The 20675-nt window shown below is 44.4% G+C and overlaps 1 protein-coding gene across 5 annotated transcripts in view; it reads left to right on the top strand.

The window, feature by feature from the left end:
• kmt2a (lysine (K)-specific methyltransferase 2A) overlaps positions 1-20675 on the top strand; it is a 45928-nt gene that overhangs the window by 11073 nt on the left and 14180 nt on the right. The window contains exons 3-24 of one of the 5 annotated variants that reach the window (XM_088300092.1): positions 578-3891; positions 4723-4900; positions 5033-5261; positions 5909-6576; positions 6787-6860; positions 7297-7533; positions 7618-7764; positions 9379-9474; positions 9714-9834; positions 10723-10836; positions 11055-11239; positions 12622-12798; positions 12920-13030; positions 13179-13252; positions 16879-17093; positions 17725-17819; positions 17904-18041; positions 18926-19084; positions 19241-19352; positions 19447-19525; positions 20246-20406; positions 20507-20656. In XM_088300092.1, the coding sequence (XP_088156218.1) occupies positions 578-3891; positions 4723-4900; positions 5033-5261; positions 5909-6576; positions 6787-6860; positions 7297-7533; positions 7618-7764; positions 9379-9474; positions 9714-9834; positions 10723-10836; positions 11055-11239; positions 12622-12798; positions 12920-13030; positions 13179-13252; positions 16879-17093; positions 17725-17819; positions 17904-18041; positions 18926-19084; positions 19241-19352; positions 19447-19525; positions 20246-20406; positions 20507-20656 (6834 nt within the window). Of the gene's footprint in view, positions 1-577; positions 3892-4722; positions 4901-5032; positions 5262-5908; positions 6577-6786; positions 6861-7293; positions 7534-7617; positions 7765-9375; positions 9475-9713; positions 9835-10722; positions 10837-11054; positions 11240-12621; positions 12799-12919; positions 13031-13178; positions 13253-16878; positions 17094-17724; positions 17820-17903; positions 18042-18925; positions 19085-19240; positions 19353-19446; positions 19526-20245; positions 20407-20506; positions 20657-20675 lie in introns of all 5 variants that reach the window. The other 4 variants (XM_088300088.1, XM_088300090.1, XM_088300091.1 and 1 more) reach the window with 4 other exon arrangements.

Raw genomic sequence — 20675 nt, 5'->3', positions numbered from 1 at the left:
GTATTTTATTTTATTTTATTTATTTATTTTTTTACCTCTCTTTTCTGTCTTTCCCCATTGTTTGTGTGGACTTTCCTGTGTAGATCTTTTGATCTATAAACAGGACTATTTAAAAGACGGTTGGATTATTTGTGATGGATATTCCCATAAAATAAATCATAAACTGACAAAAAACTCTTGTTTACAAAGGAAATAACTTCTGTTGTTCTGTGTAAGTTCAAGAAACACAGCATCGTACCTGTTTTGGGGTGTGTGGCAGATTTGGAAGAGGTCACAATTTAGCATTTTGTCTTTTTCAGAACTCTTATTAGACCATGTTGTAATTTGCCAGACTTATCTGGGATCGTATTATCTTTTGGCGGCCAGTCAATATTCTCAGTTCTATCTCTCTCTTAGATGCAGAATTAATTTAGTAAAATGACCTCCATTTACTTTGGTTGACCTAATGTTTTAGCAGGAAGTCTATTTTCATGCCTTGTGTTTATTTAAACGCATGAAGTACAATAATTGAATTGCCTATCTGTGTAATAAAGCCTAACATTTTACCCTTTAAATTGTGCATTGGATTCATCTGCAGGCCCACCCATACAAGAGAAGAAGCCAAGAGGACGTCCGTCGCGCGCCCTCAATGCCCAAAAAGCTGCTGCTGCGGGTCGACTTTCCCCCTCTTCCTTTCTCTCCACCACACAGGCCAAACCTGAAGGTCCTGAAAGACCATCTGAGAAGGTGAAAAGGCTGCCTGGAAGGCCACCTGGCACTGGCGAAAAGCGAAGAGGTCGTCCCAAATCATCAAGTTCCAAAAAACCTTGGAGTGCAGGCAGCCATGCGGCAACCGAGGACAGTAGACCGGCAGGGTCTGAGTCCAGCGTGGACAACGAGGAGGACCGAGACAGAAAAGGTGCAAAGAGAGCACCATTGGGCTCTGCTCAACCGCATAATCTACCCCAAGGTGGCCGGGGTGAATCCAAAGTACCCAACTTGAAGAAAGCAACTTCACTGACATCATTTAAGTCCCGGCTCAAGGCGTTGCCCGGCGTGCCTCGACGTAGGCGTGGACGCCCACCCTCAGCAGAACGTCTCAAAGCTGAGGCGGCGGCGGCGGCTCAGCTGTCCACCACCACTGACTGTGGGGATGGAAAACTCAAAGCCTTTAAGGGCGGGGACAGAGGCACAGAGCCACAGCAGCCCATGCTGACTCATGTGAATACCGGGGAAGACCAGGACCCTTCCAATCTTCCCCCCTCGCCATCTGCTTCCATGCCGGACCGGGTGGCGGGACTCAGAAAAAGTCCTCGACACAGGAAGCCCGTCAGAATTGTCCCGCCGTCTAAACGCCCTGATGCGACCATCGCTAAGCAGCTTCTGCAGCGTGCTAAGAAAGGAGCACAGAAACGAATGGAGAAGGAAGCTGTGGCCGGAGGGACAGGCGCTTTTGAGGCTGGTATTCGGAAGACGCAGCTCAAGAACATCAGACAGTTCATCATGCCCGTGGTTAGCACCGTCTCCCTTCGCATCATAAAAACCCCGAAGCGCTTCATTGAAGACGAAGGCAACTTCCTGTCCCCTCACCCTCATATGAAGATCGCACGGTTGGAGGCGCCAAGCTCCTCCGTTTCCACATCCACCCAACAAACTCCCACCATCTCTTCCTCCCCCTCGCCGGCGGTGGCCTCCACTACAGCGGCCACCACCAGCACCGGTACTACCGCCCCCATGGAGTCCCTCCCTCCGCCTCCACCTCCAGCACCGGTGCCTGCCGCTCCATCAACGACTGACAGCGTGCTCAATAGCAATACCGACAATGCGGCCAACGGGCGATTCAGCAGTAGCGCGGCTTCTTGCGGATCAAGTGCCGTGTCACAGCATTCGTCGCAGCTTTCCTCTGCAGAGTCTTCCAGATCCAGCAGCCCCACTTTGGACGACTCCTCCTGCGACTCTCAAGCTTCCGAGGCAACGCAAGCATTGTCAGAGCCCGAGGAGCACTCTCCATCCTCACCGGGAGAGAGGGAGCCCAACTTGCTACACAGCTCCCAGCCTCCCTCACCCCCCTCGGAGCCGGAGCGTGTTCTATCCAAGAGGAGTCGCCGTGGCCGGAGAGGGCAGGGAGTGAGCCGAGGGACTCAAGGCCAGTCTACGAGGGAGACGCTCGCCACCAGCGCCAAAAAGCCAATCATCAGCCCACCTACTGGAGTGTTGATGTCCTCCACTGCACTTCTAAACTCACAACAAGTGTCATCCACGGCCTCTTCTTCTTCTTCTCCGCCACCTCCTCCTCTCCTCACGCCACCTCAGCCTCCACAGTCAGGCTCATCTAGTACAGCTGCTATTAGTGAGCACCACTCACAGTCACCCTGGTTGCCACACCCCATCCCTCCATTCATGTCTGGGTCATCAGTGCTATCCAACATGTCAGACAAAAAGAGCCGCTCCATCCTGAGAGAGCCTACCTTCCGCTGGACGTCCCTGTCCCACCCTGAATATCAATACTTCTCCTCCGCCAAGTACGCCAAGGAGGGCCTCATTCGGAAACCAATTTTTGACAACTTCCGTCCTCCCCCTCTCACTGCTCAGGACGTCGGCCTGATCCCTCAAGGTGTCAGCGGAGTAGGCGGGGCTGCTCCGGTTGCCTTCTCCGCACCAGGTGGCGGATCAGGAACGGGGACCCGCTTGTTCGCCCCTCATCACCCCCACGGCCACCACCAGCATCCCTCCTCATCCCGCTTTGACGCACCTCTCCAGAAGCGTAGCCCGCTGCTGCGTGCCCCGCGTTTTACGGCCAGTGAAGCCCATTATCGGATATTCGAGTCGGTAACACTGCACTCGTCCTCTGGCAGCAGCCCGGGCTCGCTTTCCCCCCAACAGAAGTCATCCAGCTCCAGCAGAAGCTCACGGCGTAGGCGACGACTGATATCGGGACTATTACGTGGCCAAACACGGTCTCCTTCCCACTCAATGACCAGGCGCAGCAGTCAAGTCGGGGGCCCGATGTCTGTGGGGAGAGGATCCTCCGAGTCGGCGCTGTCTGACTCGGTCTCCAGTAGTAACCCCAGCTCCTTGCCGGGGGCCTCCGCCACTCCACTAGCTACTAGTGCCTTAACTCCTGGTCCTTTTGGCAATTTCTCCGTTTCCATGGGTTTGACCTCACAGGGGATCCCTGACAGCAGGAGAGGGCAAGCTGCAAACCCGCCAACTCCTTTATCAACGACATCATCCGCCGCTTCGCCACTTTTCCCCCTCTTTCCTGCCAGTGATCAGGACACAGGACGAGGAGCTGGAAAAGGAGGTAAAGACAAAAGCATGTCAGCTCCCCAGGAGCCTGCTCCCAAGGAAAAAGAAAGGGATGCTGAGAAACACAGAGAGAAGGAAAATAAGAAGGAAGGGAGGAAGGATATGGAGAAAAGGAGTAAGGTTACCAATCCAGATGACTCCCCTATTGTGCCCGCCAGCCTCTTTATAGATGGGCGGGACTCCGAAGACGCTCTTTTATCTCTTGCTCCAAAAAAGGCTCCCGGGAGAAGAAAATCAATGTCAGTTGATGCGGTAACAGACACTCCACCCACAGAGATACGTGGTCTCCATGCCCCTGCTCCCAATTCCATTGCGAAGGAACGTTTGCCTAAGAAAGGGAGACCCAGTGAGAAGGGAGCAGACGTGGAGGACGGCGAAAAGGAGGAAGAGACTCAAAGTCCTCCCAGCCAGCAGGGGGCGAGCCTTACAGGTCAGCCAAGCAAACAGCATCTCCCGGTCTCCTCGCTTGGATCAGTGTTGGAGCAAGCGGAAAAACAACCTGCAGCCGACAAACGGGTGGTTGGACTACTAAGAAAGGCCAAAGCCCAGCTCTTTGAGATAAAAAAGAACAAGTTAAAGCCCGCCGACCAAACCAAGGTCCAGGTCAGTTATCACCTAAATGCATAAGCTATAATCAAGTGTTTTTTTTTTTTTTTGAAGGGGAAGTCAACCCACAAATTGTCTTTTCCAAACACGGCATTCTGATTAATATTATGTTTTTGGAGTACGAGTTAAGCAGTAAAAATCCACTCGTTCATGTCCAGCTCAAAGGGGCGGCCATTTTGCCACTTTCTGTTGACTGGAAAAGACGTCATAGTTGCTCAGCGGCTCAGGCAACGACCAATCATGGATTAGCGCGATAAATCAAATTGCTTGTTACCTGAACCCTGTGTAACTCTGATGTCATTTTCAGTTGACTGCTAGTGACAAAATGGCCGCCCCCTGTTATGGCTTAAAACGCAGGTATTTTTATGCTTATCTCATCTTCCACAATATTAATCAGAATGCCGCGTGAAGACTAGTGGAGGCGCATAGAAAATAATAGTGTAAAGATCATTTTGAGGTTGATTATATATTTTTTTTTCATTTCAGTATATAAATAGAAATCTGCATGTGTACTACTAGTGAAACCCGATAGCAGGAAAGTCCCACAGAGGGTGTTGCTTGAGGGGAATTCTGTTAGCTTCATACATTATGCACACAGCAGCATCGCCTCTGATTTTGAAAACAGTCCTTTGAAGAGACCTTCCCTCGGTTCTTCTCCAGCTAATCTGTTGATACGTTGGACATTGCGCTCATAGGAAGCTTGGGCCGTAATCGAGAGCGAACCTTGAGTTTTCATTTGCTGTATTCTTCCTTTCCAACGGGAACCGACGGATGTCTGTATCAAAAGAGTATAACAATCTGTTCCACTTGTTTTGTTGTTGGGCGCAGAGTCAAGAGAGTGACTCTTCGGAGACCTCCGTACACAGTCCACGCATCAAACATGTTTGCCGTCGCGCCGCTGTGGCTCTTGGTCGGAATCGTGCAGTGTTCCCTGATGACATGCCCACACTTAGTGCCTTGCCCTGGGAGGAGAGGGAGAAGATCCTGTCTTCCATGGGGAATGATGGTGAGAGAAAAGAGTTCACGTGGCCTCCACGATACGTCATTTAGCGTCGTAGTGTGTCAGTTATTTGATGTGCACCAAGCGGAGAATTGTGGCTCTTTTGAAGATGTATCATTTTCCTGTCTTTGTCTTCAGACAAGTCATCCGTAGCAGGCTCAGAGGAGGCGGAGCCTCAATCCCCACCCATAAAGCCACGGGAGACACGGCAAAAGGCTGTTCAGGAAGCTCCTCCCAAAAAGGGTCGGCGGTCACGACGCTGCGGCCAGTGTTCAGGTTGCCAGGTTCCTGAAGATTGTGGGGTCTGTACCAACTGTCTTGATAAACCCAAGTTTGGGGGGCGGAACATCAAAAAGCAGTGCTGCAAGTAAGTCTTAGAATATCATTATTTATTGAGTCACTTTTTCAAAACTGAGTACTGATATTTGATAATTGCAGTGAAAATGTTTTATTTTGATTGAATATTGTTTAGAAACATGAACCTTTCTGAACATGGCATGACAAAAATAATAATAATAATTTTTAGACACTAACAGAATAAAACCCATATTACAAACCAAAATAGACAGAATTAAATAAATCCTGGAAGTCCTGGAATGCTTTAACTGTTGTCGTGCTAAAAACTTCCCGTTAACTGGACCGCTAATCAGAGAGAAGGCTAGCTCAATATAGTGCCATCTATGGGCAGAGAGGACTTCGAAGCGTCCGAAGTTTGTTGCACATCAGCTCAGCGATGCCGTCTTGTGTGGTGAGGGAGGAAAGGTAACGTTAGAGAGAGAGAGTGAGTGGAAGAAAAAGCTAAAAAAAAAAAAAAAGATCTATTTTGTTAATGTACTTGCACGTTCATGCAGGACTTTTACCGTGGTCATTTCCCACATAAGGAAATTCTTTTACACCGAAAGATTGGACAATGCAAATATGATTCCGTACTAAAGAATCCTTACTGTATCACAAATCATCAAACAATGCAATATATTAGAAACGAAAAGAGTCATTTTCTGTCCCCGTCTATAGGATGAGGAAGTGTCAGAACTTGCAGTGGATGCCCTCCAAACTTTTTCTTCAGAAGCAGGGCAAAGGTAAGAAGGACAAGAAGAGGAACAGGTTCGCAGAGAAGAAGGAGGGTCTCAATCCAGCTAAAGGACACAACTTGGAATCTGGCGCCAAGGCTGCAACTGCACCGCCAAAGGAGGAACCTCCCAACAAAAAGAGTGAAATTCCTCCACCCAACCCAGACGAGGAGAAGTCAAAACAGGAGTCATCACCGCAACCATCCTCTCCAGCGCCGTCATGCTCTCCTTCCCCGGATGAATCGCCACAAACCACCAGCACAGTCACAGCCCAGGCCCCATCTCCTGACTCCAAGCAGCCATCTGTCTCGGGCAGCATCCCTACCAAGAAGGGCCAAAAAACGCAGCAGCCGGAATCGTCTTCCTCCTCCTCTTCCTCGTCACCTTCCTCATCCAGCTCGTCATCCTCATCATCCTCGTCATCTTCCTCCTCCTCGTCCTCGGCCCAGAATTCCCCCGCCCCTTCCCCGTCTATGCCATCTCATCCTCAACAGCTGCAGGGGCCACCGAGCGGTCAGGCGCCCACAAGGAAAGACGCCTCACCCAAGATTTTATTAAGTGAGCCCAAGAGGAAAACTGAGCAGCTATCAACAGCAGCAGCGTTGGATACAAGTAAGACTGATACCTTTTGGCTTTTTTTTATTTTCACACAATGCCGCCGCAGTGATCACATCAGCGAGGCGGCGAATGTGTAAAATAGTGTTTTTTTTGTTTCTTGACTCTTGAGACCAGAAAAACAATAATGACCACAGGACCGTGGTGAAGCCATGTTAAATTTAAATGACTTTTTACACCCATGTTTTTTTTTTCTTTTTTTCTTAGTTGACCCAAAACAACCGAAGAAGCCAACTCCTCGCTCTGTTCTTCCAACTCCTAAACAGAAACCAAATGACAAGGTAGGAAACTTGGACAGAACTGCCGCTCATTTTAGTGGTTGATCAAGATAAATATTTTTCGATGTATAATTAGCAGCTTTGTACCCTTAAAGTGGGATTATCCACTCTGCAGGTCAAAATGTCCACAGACTATTAAAAACTTGGATGGAGTCATTATATTCTGCTCAATTCTTACTAATACTAATTTGGGGATGACCTCATTTGGGTGCAAAATGAAATTTATGCACCGCTTGTCATGCAAGACGTTTGGTTTGGATCCACGTTTTTAATTATGGCAGCTGTTTATGATGACCAATGGAGATTTGGTATTAAACTGCTGTTCTCACTCCCACACGGCTCCAAATTGAGACACTTTACAAACCGTGCACGCTGTAAATGGCAAATCATTCTTTTTTTTTTTTTTACCTTCTTTCTCTTTTATGATGAACCCGAGAAGACGCTGACCACGAAATCCCACGGCAGCTGTACTTTAAACTGGCTGGGCACTCCCTCGACTAGGGGCCAGGCAAAGTCCACGGCGCCCTGCGACGGAGTGCATCGAATCAGAGTTGATTTCAAGAGGGACCACGATGTGGGGAAGGTGTGGGAGGCGGGTGGCCTCAGCCAGCTCACTTCTGTGCCTGTCACACCTCGGGTGCTCTGCTTCTTATGTGCAAGCAGTGGAAATGTTGAGGTGACGAAATTGACATTTCAAATGCATTTGTTGGAATGACGTGATGCATTAAACCAAAACGTGTTGTTTGTTTCCTGTCTCTAGTTTGTTTTCTGCCAGGTATGCTGCGAACCGTTCCATCTCTTTTGCCTGGGGGAGTCTGAGCGTCCTCTCCAGGAGCAGTTTGAAAACTGGTGTTGCCGCCGATGTCGCTTCTGCCAGGCCTGCGGGCGCCAGCGCCAGAAAACTAAAGTGAGTCATTCAGTACAGTATGGATCATTTTTTTTCGGGGCCAGGCACAAAGGAAGCTCAATCTAGGATGACAGCGTTTAAAAAGGCTACAGAATGTTCTCTCTCGAGATGCTTCTTGGCATTGCGCGCAGACTGACATGCATCGGCTTTATGGATTTGTGCCCTGATTTTTTTAGAATTTAAATCAGATCCTGTGCGTGCTACTCATGGTTGTCATTGCAGTTTAGTTTTTACATAATGGACATCTATACACGTTTGATTTACACCAGGAAATCCAAAGCTTGTTTCATTGTTTTCTCTTGTTAGTACACGTTGATAAGCAACACAGATATGATTGATTTGCTCATTGGAGGTCTGCTTGGCAAATCGATTTTTTTTCACGCTCTGAGTTGTTTGGAACAAATCTCCGCCTAAAGGCCGTTAAGTTATTTATTACTTTGATTGGCTTCCACTTCTGGCTCCGCTACACGACGAGAGAGCGGCTTGAAAGATCCTGGCGAGGCCACTGGCGTGTCAAACCGTTGCTGATAAATCAACTCCCAGAGAACGGGAGCTCTGTGGTCAGAAAAATCATGCCTAATACACTTCTGAACACGTGTGTTTCCTCGCAAGACATCGCTCGAAGCACTTGCCCGTGATTTTCTTTGTAATTGTGGTGTTGTGTTTGTTGAATTGTACTCTCAGATTTCACTGCCTGAAGTTACGTAACCACTGAATTACAAAGAGCAGTATGGCGTACCACTGTGAACTACAATCATAATATATATATTTTTACATTAAAAAAAACTGTTAAAAGTCAGTCATTTAAAAATGAGAATTATTATTGTTATTATACTGTTATAATATAATAATAATAATAATAATATGTTATATACTATTAGGACTCATTAGAGTGCAAGTCGCCATCATTTGGGGTGGCCGAGACTCAGAGGTATAGCAGTCGTCCCGAAAGGTCCACGGTTAGATTCCCGCTCCGTCCGACTCGAAGTCACATGTCATTGTGTCCTCCAAATGGTGTACGCTGGTGTAGGGCTGTGGGTGAATGCTTGGTGGTAGTCCGAGGGGCCGTAGGCACACACCGGCAGCCACGCTTATGTCAGCCTGCCTCCTGGGCAGCTGTGGCTACATACATACAAATTGATGGAAAGCCAGTTTTGAAATTAGAAGCCAGTAAGTAATTGTTTGTTCAAGAAATTTTCAATTTATTTTCAAAGGAGAGAATTGGTAACAAACAAATGGCAATATCGCATTTGTCAATGTTGTTAAAAAAAAAGAAAAGCACCTCGTGGGCCACATAAAATGAGGTCGCGGGCCAGATTTGGCCCCCGGGCCTTGTGTTTGAAACTATGTTCTAGGGTGTAGAGAAAAGTCTTAAGTGGAAAAACAAACATTTCCATCGATGTAGCCACTCTAATTTCCGCGGGAAGGACATCCCAGAGTACTAGAGCCCAAATAATAAATTCTCTTGAACGTGCTGACATCTTTTTTAGTCCACCGAGTCGCCAAAAGAACAGCATGTTGGCTCGGCATTAGTTGATTATTATTAGTGTAGAATGACGCCATTTTTTTTGCTACATATTTACATGATCTGGTCTTCCTCTGGTCCCATAGCAGCAGCTGCTGGAGTGTGATAAGTGCCATAACAGCTATCACCCCGAGTGCCTGGGTCCTAACCACCCTGCAAGACCCACCAAAAAGAAGAAAGTCTGGGTAGGATGATGACGCTTCTTGATTCTGACGCGCCTTCTCACCTTTATGTCTGTATTCTTGAAACAAGCCCCTCCCAGCAAGTCCTTTTCACAACCTACACACTAGTGTCAAATCCATCCATCTTCTTCGTTCTCTCAGACAGCCACTATGTTTTTTTTATTTATTTATTTTTTTCACAACTGCATTCTATTTTGAGTAACATAATCCCCAACTTATTTTATGTTTGTTTGTTTTCCCAGATTTGCACCAAGTGTGTGTGCTGTAAGCGTTGTGGAGCCACCAAACCCGGGAAGTCCTGGGACGCCCAGTGGTCACATGACTTTTCCATGTGTCACGACTGTGCCAAACTATTTGCTAAAGGTGACTGGCCAGCACACAATTGAGGTTTTTGTCATGCCAAAGAAAGAACCACGCAAGATAGATGTGGGCGCAGTTTTGAGTCACGACTGATATGATTTGATTAAAGTTTTATTAAAGTGTAGCAACATAACGAGGACCTCTCCAGCGGGTTTAATGAAATCGTTTGAGAGACAAAGGCTGTTTAAAGTTTAAAAAGAAAAAAAAAACTCTGAAGACAATAAGACGCACGTGTGATAGTTTTCATAAAAAAAGCATATTTCGAGTTAAAAAAAAAAAAGATCTTTGACGACTTTAGCCGTCAATGGCAGTGAATGAGTTAAGCATTAGGAGAAATATCCTCTTTGTCCAAAAATGCCATTAGCGTCGTCAGAAAACGTTGCATATCATGGAACTTCATTACGGACACCTAACAGGAAAGCCATTTTGGCATTAATAGTTTGTTAATTATACCTCTTCAAACAAAAGGAAATACAGTGGACAAAGTTTACACCATTATTGACCAAAATATATGAATTTTCTCGACTGTGAAGTGCCTAAAGATGTCCAATTTCTGAGCTGTCAGCATTTTTCTCCCTCTTAATTCACCTCCTAATCTTGATTTTCTACTCGAAAACCTGTGCTGATCTCATATACAAAGCGATGCGACGCCGCCACAGGGATCTGTTTGTCATTCAAATGACTGACAAACCTTTTCACAAGATGGCCAAGTCCCTCTTCCATGCTTGACGAATATGTCAATCGGCACCAAATAAACGTTAACATTCCGGTGATGAATATCAACGCCGGCATGCTGGTCTCGGCCATCCTGAAGGTTTTGTTTGTTGAGGTGAGAAAAGGCTGACATTTGATGACAAACTCACGTTCCTGTTTTTTTCCACCTCATCATAGGGAACCCTTGCTCGCTTTGCAATAAGTGCTTCAATGATGAGGACCACGAGAGCAAGACGATGCAGTGTGGACGCTGCAACCGTTGGGTTCATGCCAAGTGTGAAAGCCTGTCAGGTTGGTATAGGCCTCAAATATGCCAGATGGAAGATTGTACATTGTTTACTGTCGATTCACACGCTTGTCACACCTCACTTTGCGCTGTCACTTGCCAGCGCTTGGACAAGTACGCTGACAAGCTGCACCGCGACGGTTGTCATATTGATGAGCTGTTGAAAGATGATGAGGCCCATAATGGGCAAGATATTGACTCGTTATCTCCCGATCTCCCTCAGATGAAATGTATGAGCTGCTGTCAAAGCTTCCAGAGAGTGTTGCCTATACGTGTACCAAATGTACTGACCGCCAGCCGGCTGAGTGGCGGACGGCGCTGGAAGGGGAGCTCCAGGGCCGCCTTCGCCACATCCTCACTGCACTGCTCAACTCACGCACCTCCGCTCACCTACTCCGCTACAGACAGGTTTGAAACGCAGACTCTTCATTTGTTTATTATATTCGCAAAGACATTTTCATCATGCCGACTCATCAACGTCCGGGTGGCGAGACAGAGAGTGAACTAGGGGACGAGTGGGTTGCTTTACAATCCGTCGAAGGCGTCGCTGTAGTGATGGGTAAATGAAGCTTCAAATCTGCTTCATGAACCATTTGTCGTATTTTTGGACTCCAGTAGATGGCACTCTCTGATCAACATTGGGCTGAAAGCACACTGACTTGCCAATTTTTTAAACCCTTTATTTAAACCTACAGTGCCATCTAGAGGACTCAAAAATACAACAGCTGTTTCATGAAGCAGATTTGAAGCTTCATTTTCACATCACTGTCGCTGTTTGACAATTTTTTTTTTCCCCTTTTCAAGTGTGCATTCATGAGAGGTTAGCGGCGTCGGCATTAAATGTGTCGTGTTCATTTATTGGTCGTTTAATTCCTGCTGCTGGACGTCCGCTAACGTTAGCATTAGCTGGCGCCAAATTGTCCAAGCACAGATTGTCATTCATGCCTGTTTAGCTCAGTTAATGTCCTTTTTTTTTTATCTGTTTGGTGTGTTTGTTACGCACATTTGCATCCAAGCTGGAAGGACGCCCTCTCATTTCATTCAACATTTTCAGTACATCGTTATGTAATCATTGCTTTCGTGCATTTTATTTTCCCACATTGAAGCACAGTGCTAATGTTTGAACGGTGTTTGTTGCAATGGCTTACAAAAACAAATGCAAGTGCATTTATGGAATATAACCTCTGCCTTGTTTTTAAGAACAATTAGGCCCACTATATTATTGTAACATGATGTTGGTCTTATGCCGGGACATTTTTTTTCGGGAATGCTTGGTCAATACATATAATTATAATGACCAGAGCTGGGCACTTGACCCTTTTTTGCCGGTCAGTCTCCGCCCTCCGGCTGCGATCTCGGTACCGTTCTGGCCTCGACCCTCCAGCCTTCAAAGTTGTTTTACGCGACTCAGGAGCAGTGGAGTTGGTTTCTTGGTGCAGCACCCGACACAATATTCGCATTTTCATGTACTCTACGATCGCAACAGAAGTTCTAATTCGCTAACACGCACTGCTAGCATGTCACGGCCGGCAGATGTGAAAAATCGCTTCATTGGCTTTTTTTTTTTTGCATGTGGACATTCATGCAGTGCAATTTTGACAAATGTAAAATATTTACCTCCCCAAACTTCAACCAAGACCAAAAATTCTAAACAACATCGTTTGATTGACAAATTATTAACTTCAGATTGATACTGTTTCCCTCCAGTCCTGTAGGTGGCAGTAAGGCACAACACAAATTGGGCGCCATCCGAGCAAGCTTTATTTTTCAACCCTTCCTCTTTGGGTTAGGTGGTGAAACCTCCCGAGCTGAACCCCGAGACTGAAGAAAGCCTTCCATCTCGTCGCTCCCCCGAGGGCCCGGACCCCCCAGTCCTGACGGAAGCCTCCCCTGCACCTCCCAGCCATTCCCCTGCAGACCTGGAGTCTGTGGAAAAGAAGATGGATAAGGGCCTCTATAGATCTGTGGTACGTACATTTTATTCCAGTGTGGGAAAGATTATTTGAGATAAGCGTGTTTTGGGTTTGGAGCGTGGTCACAGAATGAATTCACCACCTCAGTCATGTCAACCGCTTCTTTTTTTTTCAGCTGGCATTCAGTGACGACGTCGCGCGAATCATTCAGACTGCAATCAACAGTGACGGTGGTCAGCCTGAGAGCAAGAAAGCCAACAGCATGTTCAAGTCTTACTTCATCCGGGTAATGATCACTGCTGCATCGCAATGTTCAAACAAGACTTTCTAAAACTGTAAAACGGCCGTCAGTGATGCGTTTAGTCATTTATATTTTATGCAAAAGTGCCAAATACTAGGTCAAGGAATAATCACTGCTGAATGTTCTGTTTCAGCAAATGGACCGAAACTTTCCCTGGTTCAAAGCAAAAGATTCACCCTTCTGGGAAAGACCAAAAGTCTGCGCCAAGTGAGTTTCGACTGCAATTTGCAAACTTGTCGAATCATAATCCTCTTTCTTTGGTAGTCTGTACTGTCAAATGATGTCGAGTGTTTCCCAGTTTCACTGTGAGCATTTTGATTTTAATAGTTGTGTAACGTGAGCACGGCCTTTAAACTCTTCTCTTAAGGGGAGGCCTGTAATTACTGAGAAGAAATGAAGAGAAAAGAGATGCTATACCATCTCCATGTGTGTGGCGGCGGGAGGCCGCCAGAAAGCGGCAAGCTAATATTTATAGAATGTGTTGGTTTGAGCGCGCTAACATCCTCTAAGAGATGGAGTGGATACAAAGGCTGAGAGGAAAGCTGAGGATTTCAGCGACTTCAGCCCATAAGTCAAAACTGAATCGACTCGATGAGTGGCGTTGGACAAACGAGTGGCTCCCACTGGACTACCGCTGCGATTAAAGCTTCTGTCAAGGTTCAGAGTCTCAGTAATGAAATTGATTCCACTGTGAATCTGATTTAAGCGTGCCCACTGGTCAACTTGACGGTTAGACAGAAATGGCTGAGAGGTAATTGGAATCAAGGGGAAGATAAGAAAGTTTTTCCAAAACCCCTGAGAGGATTTGTGCTTGGTGTCATATTTTTGAATTATGCTGAAAAGATTAGCACTAAGTGATACAGTGGTTGGCATTTTCTGACCATGATGTGTCTGGTTTTTTTTTCCGGTACCTGTGTTGCTGTGCTCCACGAGATATAATTGTATCCTACCGGTGGGTTGCTTTTATTGTTCCCACTATACAGGTGACAGGTCACGGTTTTATTTTGAGCCAATTAAAAAATAGTGTCCGTTTGGAACGATACTTGGCATCTTAGCAACCAAAAATGTCATCGTCATTGTCCTATCAGTCTTTCCATCGTTGTGCTTTTTTTTTTTGCTTGTCCTCATTAGTGAGTTGAGTGTGTTGCAGTATATTTCCACTGCCTTGCCACCCAATCGTCAGGCGCATTATTGACTCAACTCAGCTGTATTTATAAAAAAAAAGATATACAAGCCGCACCAGGTTATAAGCCACAGTTTTCCATGTTGAAGAAAATTATTTGATTATTATTTATTAAATTGTTTACTGCACGTACAGAACGATTTCCTACTGTGAATGCACATAAAGGTACATAAACAGATTGTTAAAACAGCGCCTTTTAACACGGCAACAACTTTGCTCATTAAAACAGAACAGACCCAAGTGAAAAGGAAATTGAGATTTATTTATCTTATTTTCTAACTATAAAGCCCCTTTACCAGTGAAAGAAAAATTCACAGAAAATGCTGCTCTATTCTGAAAACTATATTAATCACGATTATTTTAGTCATAATTTTATTTATTTATTGAATTTGGTATGAGTGTATGAGAGTAAGGAACATTACAATTTTGATTTTAGTTAAGGGTGTCATCTGCCATCCCTTGCCCCCATGTAAATACACACCTATGGTGAACAGAATTGCATTTGCGCCATACACACCTTTTGGAGACAAGGCCAAATATTTCAGCCTTGGATTCTTTGGAACAAAACACATTTTCCCACACGTGTCAAGGAGATTTTGTTATGGTCCAATGAATCCAAGGTTGAACTTTGTCTCCGTATCTACAGTACAGTGAAGCGTGGTGGTGCCAGCATGATGCTTTGGGGCTGTTTTTCTTCAGCTGGAACTGGAATTATGGACAATTAGAAATAACAGTCAGTGTAAGCACAAATCTTTTAGAATTCTGCTAGGGAAAAAAAAGAGGTAAAGGTAATGAAAAGCCTCCTAGAGAAGCTGGAATTCATTTGAGGTTTGTAAGAAGTGCTTGGCGGCAGATGTGAGTGCTGCCGACTCGCATTTAACATGAGTTTGAATGTGTGTGGTTAGTTCTGAATATGAAAGCAGCAACTTGTCACTTACCAGAGGGTGTGCACACTTGTGCAACCACATCATCTCCGTTATTTATTTTTACTTCCGTCTCAAAATGATTAAAACAAATTTCAAATATGTTGCACAGGACAGCTCAATGGTGGCTTTGAAATGTCGGTCTCATTTAAAAAATTTTTTTTTTTTTACATGCTTCCATTTGAACAAGGGTGTGTAGACTTCTTATATCTTCGATACACCGCTGCAATTGATGTAGATGTTAATGTGAGTAATTTGACTGACACGCAAGCTGATCAACCCATATCTTGCCTCCGGCCAAGTGAGATTGACTCGAATTAATGAATGAATGGATGATATAACTCTGAATTTATGTTGAAGTTCTTTACTGACTCGAGTGAATAAACCTAAAGGGTGAGGATCAATAGAATAAATCCCCATTATGCCTACGACTGCGAACCAGTCCGATTTGATTCACTTTATTTATTTATTTTGACCAGATTATAGGCCGTTTAAACTTGAATGTCTTGATGGAGTAGAGCAGCTGCAGAACGACTCTCACTCTAAGAATTCCTAATGAAAAGGTTGTATTGAATTAATGATGCTCTTTGTAGAGACGATCGGTTTCTGGAATGAATATTCATGCCGCGCGAAGCCATACGATGCCAGTGAGCGCCCGAGTTGTACTCGATACACACGCTCATTCACACATTGTCGCTTAATCACCAGCACTCAGCGCCCTCCTTGGAGTTATCAGGTTTCCCAGACCATTTATTATGCATTATGCTTTGCTGGCTTTATTGAGAGATGAACCGTAATAGTCTCACGTGGCACTTTCAAACTCATATTTGTGGTCTTCATGTGGTTGGCGTTGTCAAGTTGTGTACCAAGAAACAAATGGTCCATCACGTGGATCCAGTAGCTGTCCTCTCTCTGCCACGGCTTTTTAAATAGAATCCAGATTGCATGCGTTTCCTTCATGGTGTCATTGCTCACTGTTCTACTGAGGAAAATTTATATTGCTCTGTGAGGAAATCCAATGATTATTGCAGTATGTTTTAAAGTACACAGAGAGCTCCTCTCCAAAAAGCTGCAAGTTAATTTTGATTATTCTGTGGAAAAATGACTTATTTCGCCATATGTGCCTGTTTCACACATTTTGCCATGTTCAACAAATGATAATCTCACAATCGAATGGCAGAGAAAGATAAAGCTCATTTAAAATTTGACTTTATCTACTGACTTTTTCCACATTCTATTTTTAAAACTTAAAAAAAAATCCCCGTTATTTCACGTTGATTTTTTTCTTGCTCATTTATAATTTAAAATAGCTTGTCTTAAAGCAGTGCTTCTCAATTATTTTCCGTTACGGTCCCCCTAGAAAGAAGGAAACAATTAGCGCCCCCCACCACCCACTCTCACGCTCAACTATAAATAATAGCATTTTTGTTGCAAAAAACTAGCTGCGCGAAAAGGGCAAGGAGAGCGCCACTGCCAACTACTGGAGTGGATGTGCAATTACACCTTATTGTCATATGGCGGGAAAAAAGCATGATGATGTTAATACGCGCCCCCTCATCTGCATTATTTCGATGCAGTCATTTATATTTGAATTCAAATAAAACGTTAATATATTACTAGTTGTAAAGATAATATGTTAGCAGAATAGGAATTGTTCCCCCCCACGTGCTATTCAGTGTCAATCGGAGTTAGTTGTTGACTCTCGTGTGTTCTGTTGTTGTCCTCAGCAGTGGTCTCCTTCCCAATGCTGTTTTGCCCCCATCCCTGGACCACAACTACGCCCAGTGGCAGGAGAGACTGGAGCTGTCCCGCTCTGAGCACCCCCACCTCATCAAAAACATCATTCCAGCCCCCTGTCCCAAGATCCCTGCTGAACCAGACTCTCGAGCAACCCCTGCCCCGCGCCCTCCATCTCTCCCGCCACTACCTCCACTAATACCAGGTACGGCACACACACTTACAAACAACTGGGAACCCAGACAACAATACCCCAAAAAAAAATTCGAAACTTTTTGCCTTCACCTGAAGGTGGCAATAGTGGTACGCAGATGCTAACTCGACTAAAGCTAACCCTTCCAATTGATTCCACAAAGCAGACTCTATGCCTGCGATATTGTCATATGTTCTGTTTAAGGTATCGTAACAGTTGTTTTGATGGTTTCAAATGATCAAAATAAGGATGCTAATTTACAATATTTGTAGCTTTTCCTTTGCGACTATAGATAATGGCATTGATATTGTGTTGAATGTGCTTTAAATAAATATGTGTGACAAATTGACACCTTGAAGCACTTTGCGTCTCGTTTGGAGAATTGGCAGCGACAGTATCTGCTGAATTAAACACGGCACATTCCGCGAGGGCAGAATACATGCAAATATAAGGGAAAACAAAAACTGCTGCTGAGAATTCATAAACTGTCGGATTTGATGAGTTAAACATAAGCTAACAATAGATGTGAATGTGGTGCTTCTGGGATCAGGAACATTCGCATACAAGACTTTATTTAAGCAAACAATTGTCGCGATACGTCAAATGTTGTGACCTCGATGCTATTTGTTGCTTTTCTTTCCAGATTGTGAAGACAGTCCCGAGGTTCCTCCTCCACGAGGTGTTAGCGATAACAGGCAATGTGCACTGTGTCGAAAATACGGAGACGAGAACACAAACGTGAGTAACTTGTCGATTTCGTACATATTCGGACCACACGTAATGCTAAGACGACGTTGTATGCCACTCGTCTGTATTTTCCAGGAGGGTGGCAGGTTGCTGTACATCGGACAGAATCAGTGGACACACGTCAACTGTGCGCTGTGGTCAGCGGAGGTGTTTGAGGAAGATGACGGCTCACTGAAAAATGTACACATAGCTGTTCTCAGGGGAAAGCAGCTGGTAAGACACAAAGCAATCTTCGCATCCCCCCATGCAAGTTAATAGTATTATTTATTTATTTAAAGTTGGAAAAAAAAATAACTCACTTGGGTGTCAATTAAAACAAGACTATTTTGCATATCATGCAAGATAGTTTTATTCGCAAAGGCCAGTGATTCTATGCGGGCTCCCGCTAATGTTACTTGAACGAATCACGGCCCGAGTACTCGTCAGTTCTATTATTTCTGCATATTAGCATTTAATCTGTACATTTTAATTGAATCATTATTTTAGTACTTTCCCCCCTACATTAAAGTGGCTTAAAATAATAAATATGTTCAGGAAAACAATCTCTGCCTATTTTTAGGATAAACAGGCCTATTAAGCTAATGTATTTTAATGTTGGTCTTGAGGTTGGTACGTGAAGAGCTAATTATTTTGTTAGGTGGTACTTTGCATAAAATGTTTGATGAATTGTAATTCAAACCGACTTTAAATTCAATCCATAAGACATACATATACGTTTTCAAAAACGTAGTCCCCGCCTCCCAAAGACGTATTTATACGTTTTAGCCTTTTTTTTTTTTGCACCGTTACTCCGTGTTTTTATAGCATTAGAACGCAATATTCTGTTGGCCTCGCAAAATCCAGAAAAACGCTGGAATTGAGGGGTTTTCTCAAGTGAAAATGTCTGGGATTAAAAAGATTACAAAAGGGTATAAATTGCAAATTAAATTAAACTGTTAAAGTTACATCTGCTAAAGGTAGAATTATCTGATTCATCTCTAGTATTTGATCTCATTTAATAATGCAGGTTCATCTTATTAAGTGTCTTAGTAGTGTATCATTATCGCATGGCTCTTGAAGCCTTTATCGTTCACCTCCCCTCCTGTTCTTCCTCACAGTGCTGTGATGTGTGTCAAAAGCCAGGAGCCACAGTTGGTTGTTGCTTCACCTCCTGCACCAGCAACTACCACTTCATGTGCGCCCGCCAGGGCCACTGCGTCTTTCTGGAAGATAAGAAAGTCTATTGTTCTAAGCACAAGGATCTAATTAAGGGAGAAGTAAGAAACCCGCAATGACTCATTATACCTTCGATAATTCCGTACAACATAATACAAAAGTACTTACTGTATGTTGGAAGCTTTCAATTAGGACTTGTGACTCACTCATGCAGTAAAGCGCTGCAATGTTATTTTTAAATTGTTCCTTATCCGCAGGTGGTGTCTGGCTTTGAGGTGACCCGCAGGGTAGTAGTTGATCTGGAGGGAATCAGTGTAAAGCGAAAATGGTTGGCAGGACTGGAGCCTGAAAATGTCCACATGATGATAGGTAGTGTGAAGCAGTGCCAGGGATTTTTTTTTGTCGAAGTATTTTCGTGCATCATTGCTTCATGTCTGATTGCAACTTTTCACCTTTCCTGTAGGCTCCATGACCATTGACTGTTTGGGCGTACTGACTGAACTCTCGGACTGTGAACGCAAACTTTTTCCCATCGGATACCAGTAAGTGTGTTTAAAAAAAGAATTTAATTAAATTATGCATTTATACATATTCGCTCAGAAAATGATTATCATGTATTTTTTTCCCCTTTTTAAAACACATTAATACATGTACTTTATGTATTCACATTTGATTATTTTTATTAGTTCTCCTTACTCATTGCTGATTTATTGATATGAATGATTGATATTCTACAACCTTTGAGTGAGGCGTGCCGATTCCATTTCCCAATGTGTTTTCTTTTACCTATAAAGTGTTGCAAACCAAATTTCCCCCATTCCAGGAAAATAAAAACATCACTATGTACTGCATGCATGCAAAATTAACCACTCACCATAAAATCGGAACGAAGTTGTTTCTGCAAAGGCTGCAATAACAGTAATGGTGAATGGCTATAAACGGGGCACACGATGTGATTTGTCAACCGCTAATGAAGTGAAATGAGTCCTGAATGTCCCAGTTGAATATAAAGTCAACCCCCAAATAAAAATATGGAATACAATATTTTTATTTTTTTCCATCACTAGATAAAAATTGAGGGAATTTTTTAAATTTTTAAAAAAATTTTAAATGCTCTTTTGGAAAAAGCTAGGGAAGAATATAATATAATATAATGGTTTTCAAAATAGAATGAAACAAATATAATCCAGTAGCAATGAAGCTTAAAAAAAAGTTTCTGGTGTCTTGAAAAAGGTCATGTGACATCATCTGCCTTCTTCCAGGTGTTCTCGGGTATACTGGAGTACTTTGGATGCACGAAAGCGCTGCGTGTACACCTGTCGGATCCTGGTTTGTCACCCTCCTGTGGGCGAGTCTGAATTCAAAAGCACGCTGGTTCCTGAGGAGAATCTCACGATAGCACATAGTCCTCCTCCCGTACAAGGTATCACATTCACTCCGGATACCACCAACTTTAGTTTTCCAGTTTCGGAACCATGATTAACCACTGTGTTGTTGATCTCACCTTTGTCCCCATATTTCAGAGTCTCCTGATCCATTTGAGTCCCCGAGGCGCGCAGAGACTCTGTCCCCTGCAAAGAGCCCCAAACTCAGAGTCTACACCAGAAACCGACAACCCAGCTACCCACCTGCCGCCCAGCGCTTGCAAGGCCCAAATCCGCTGCCTTCTCCAGGTAGAAAATTGCGTTTCTG

Source organism: Idiotropiscis lumnitzeri, chromosome 7 (genome assembly GCF_059441095.1).
Source record: "Idiotropiscis lumnitzeri isolate Australia: NSW breed Sydney's pygmy pipehorse chromosome 7, RoL_Ilum_1.0, whole genome shotgun sequence".
NCBI classification, from domain to species: domain Eukaryota; kingdom Metazoa; phylum Chordata; class Actinopteri; order Syngnathiformes; family Syngnathidae; genus Idiotropiscis; species Idiotropiscis lumnitzeri.
Note: the sequence above shows the minus strand (reverse complement) of the source record. Positions and strands in the feature narration are given on the sequence as shown.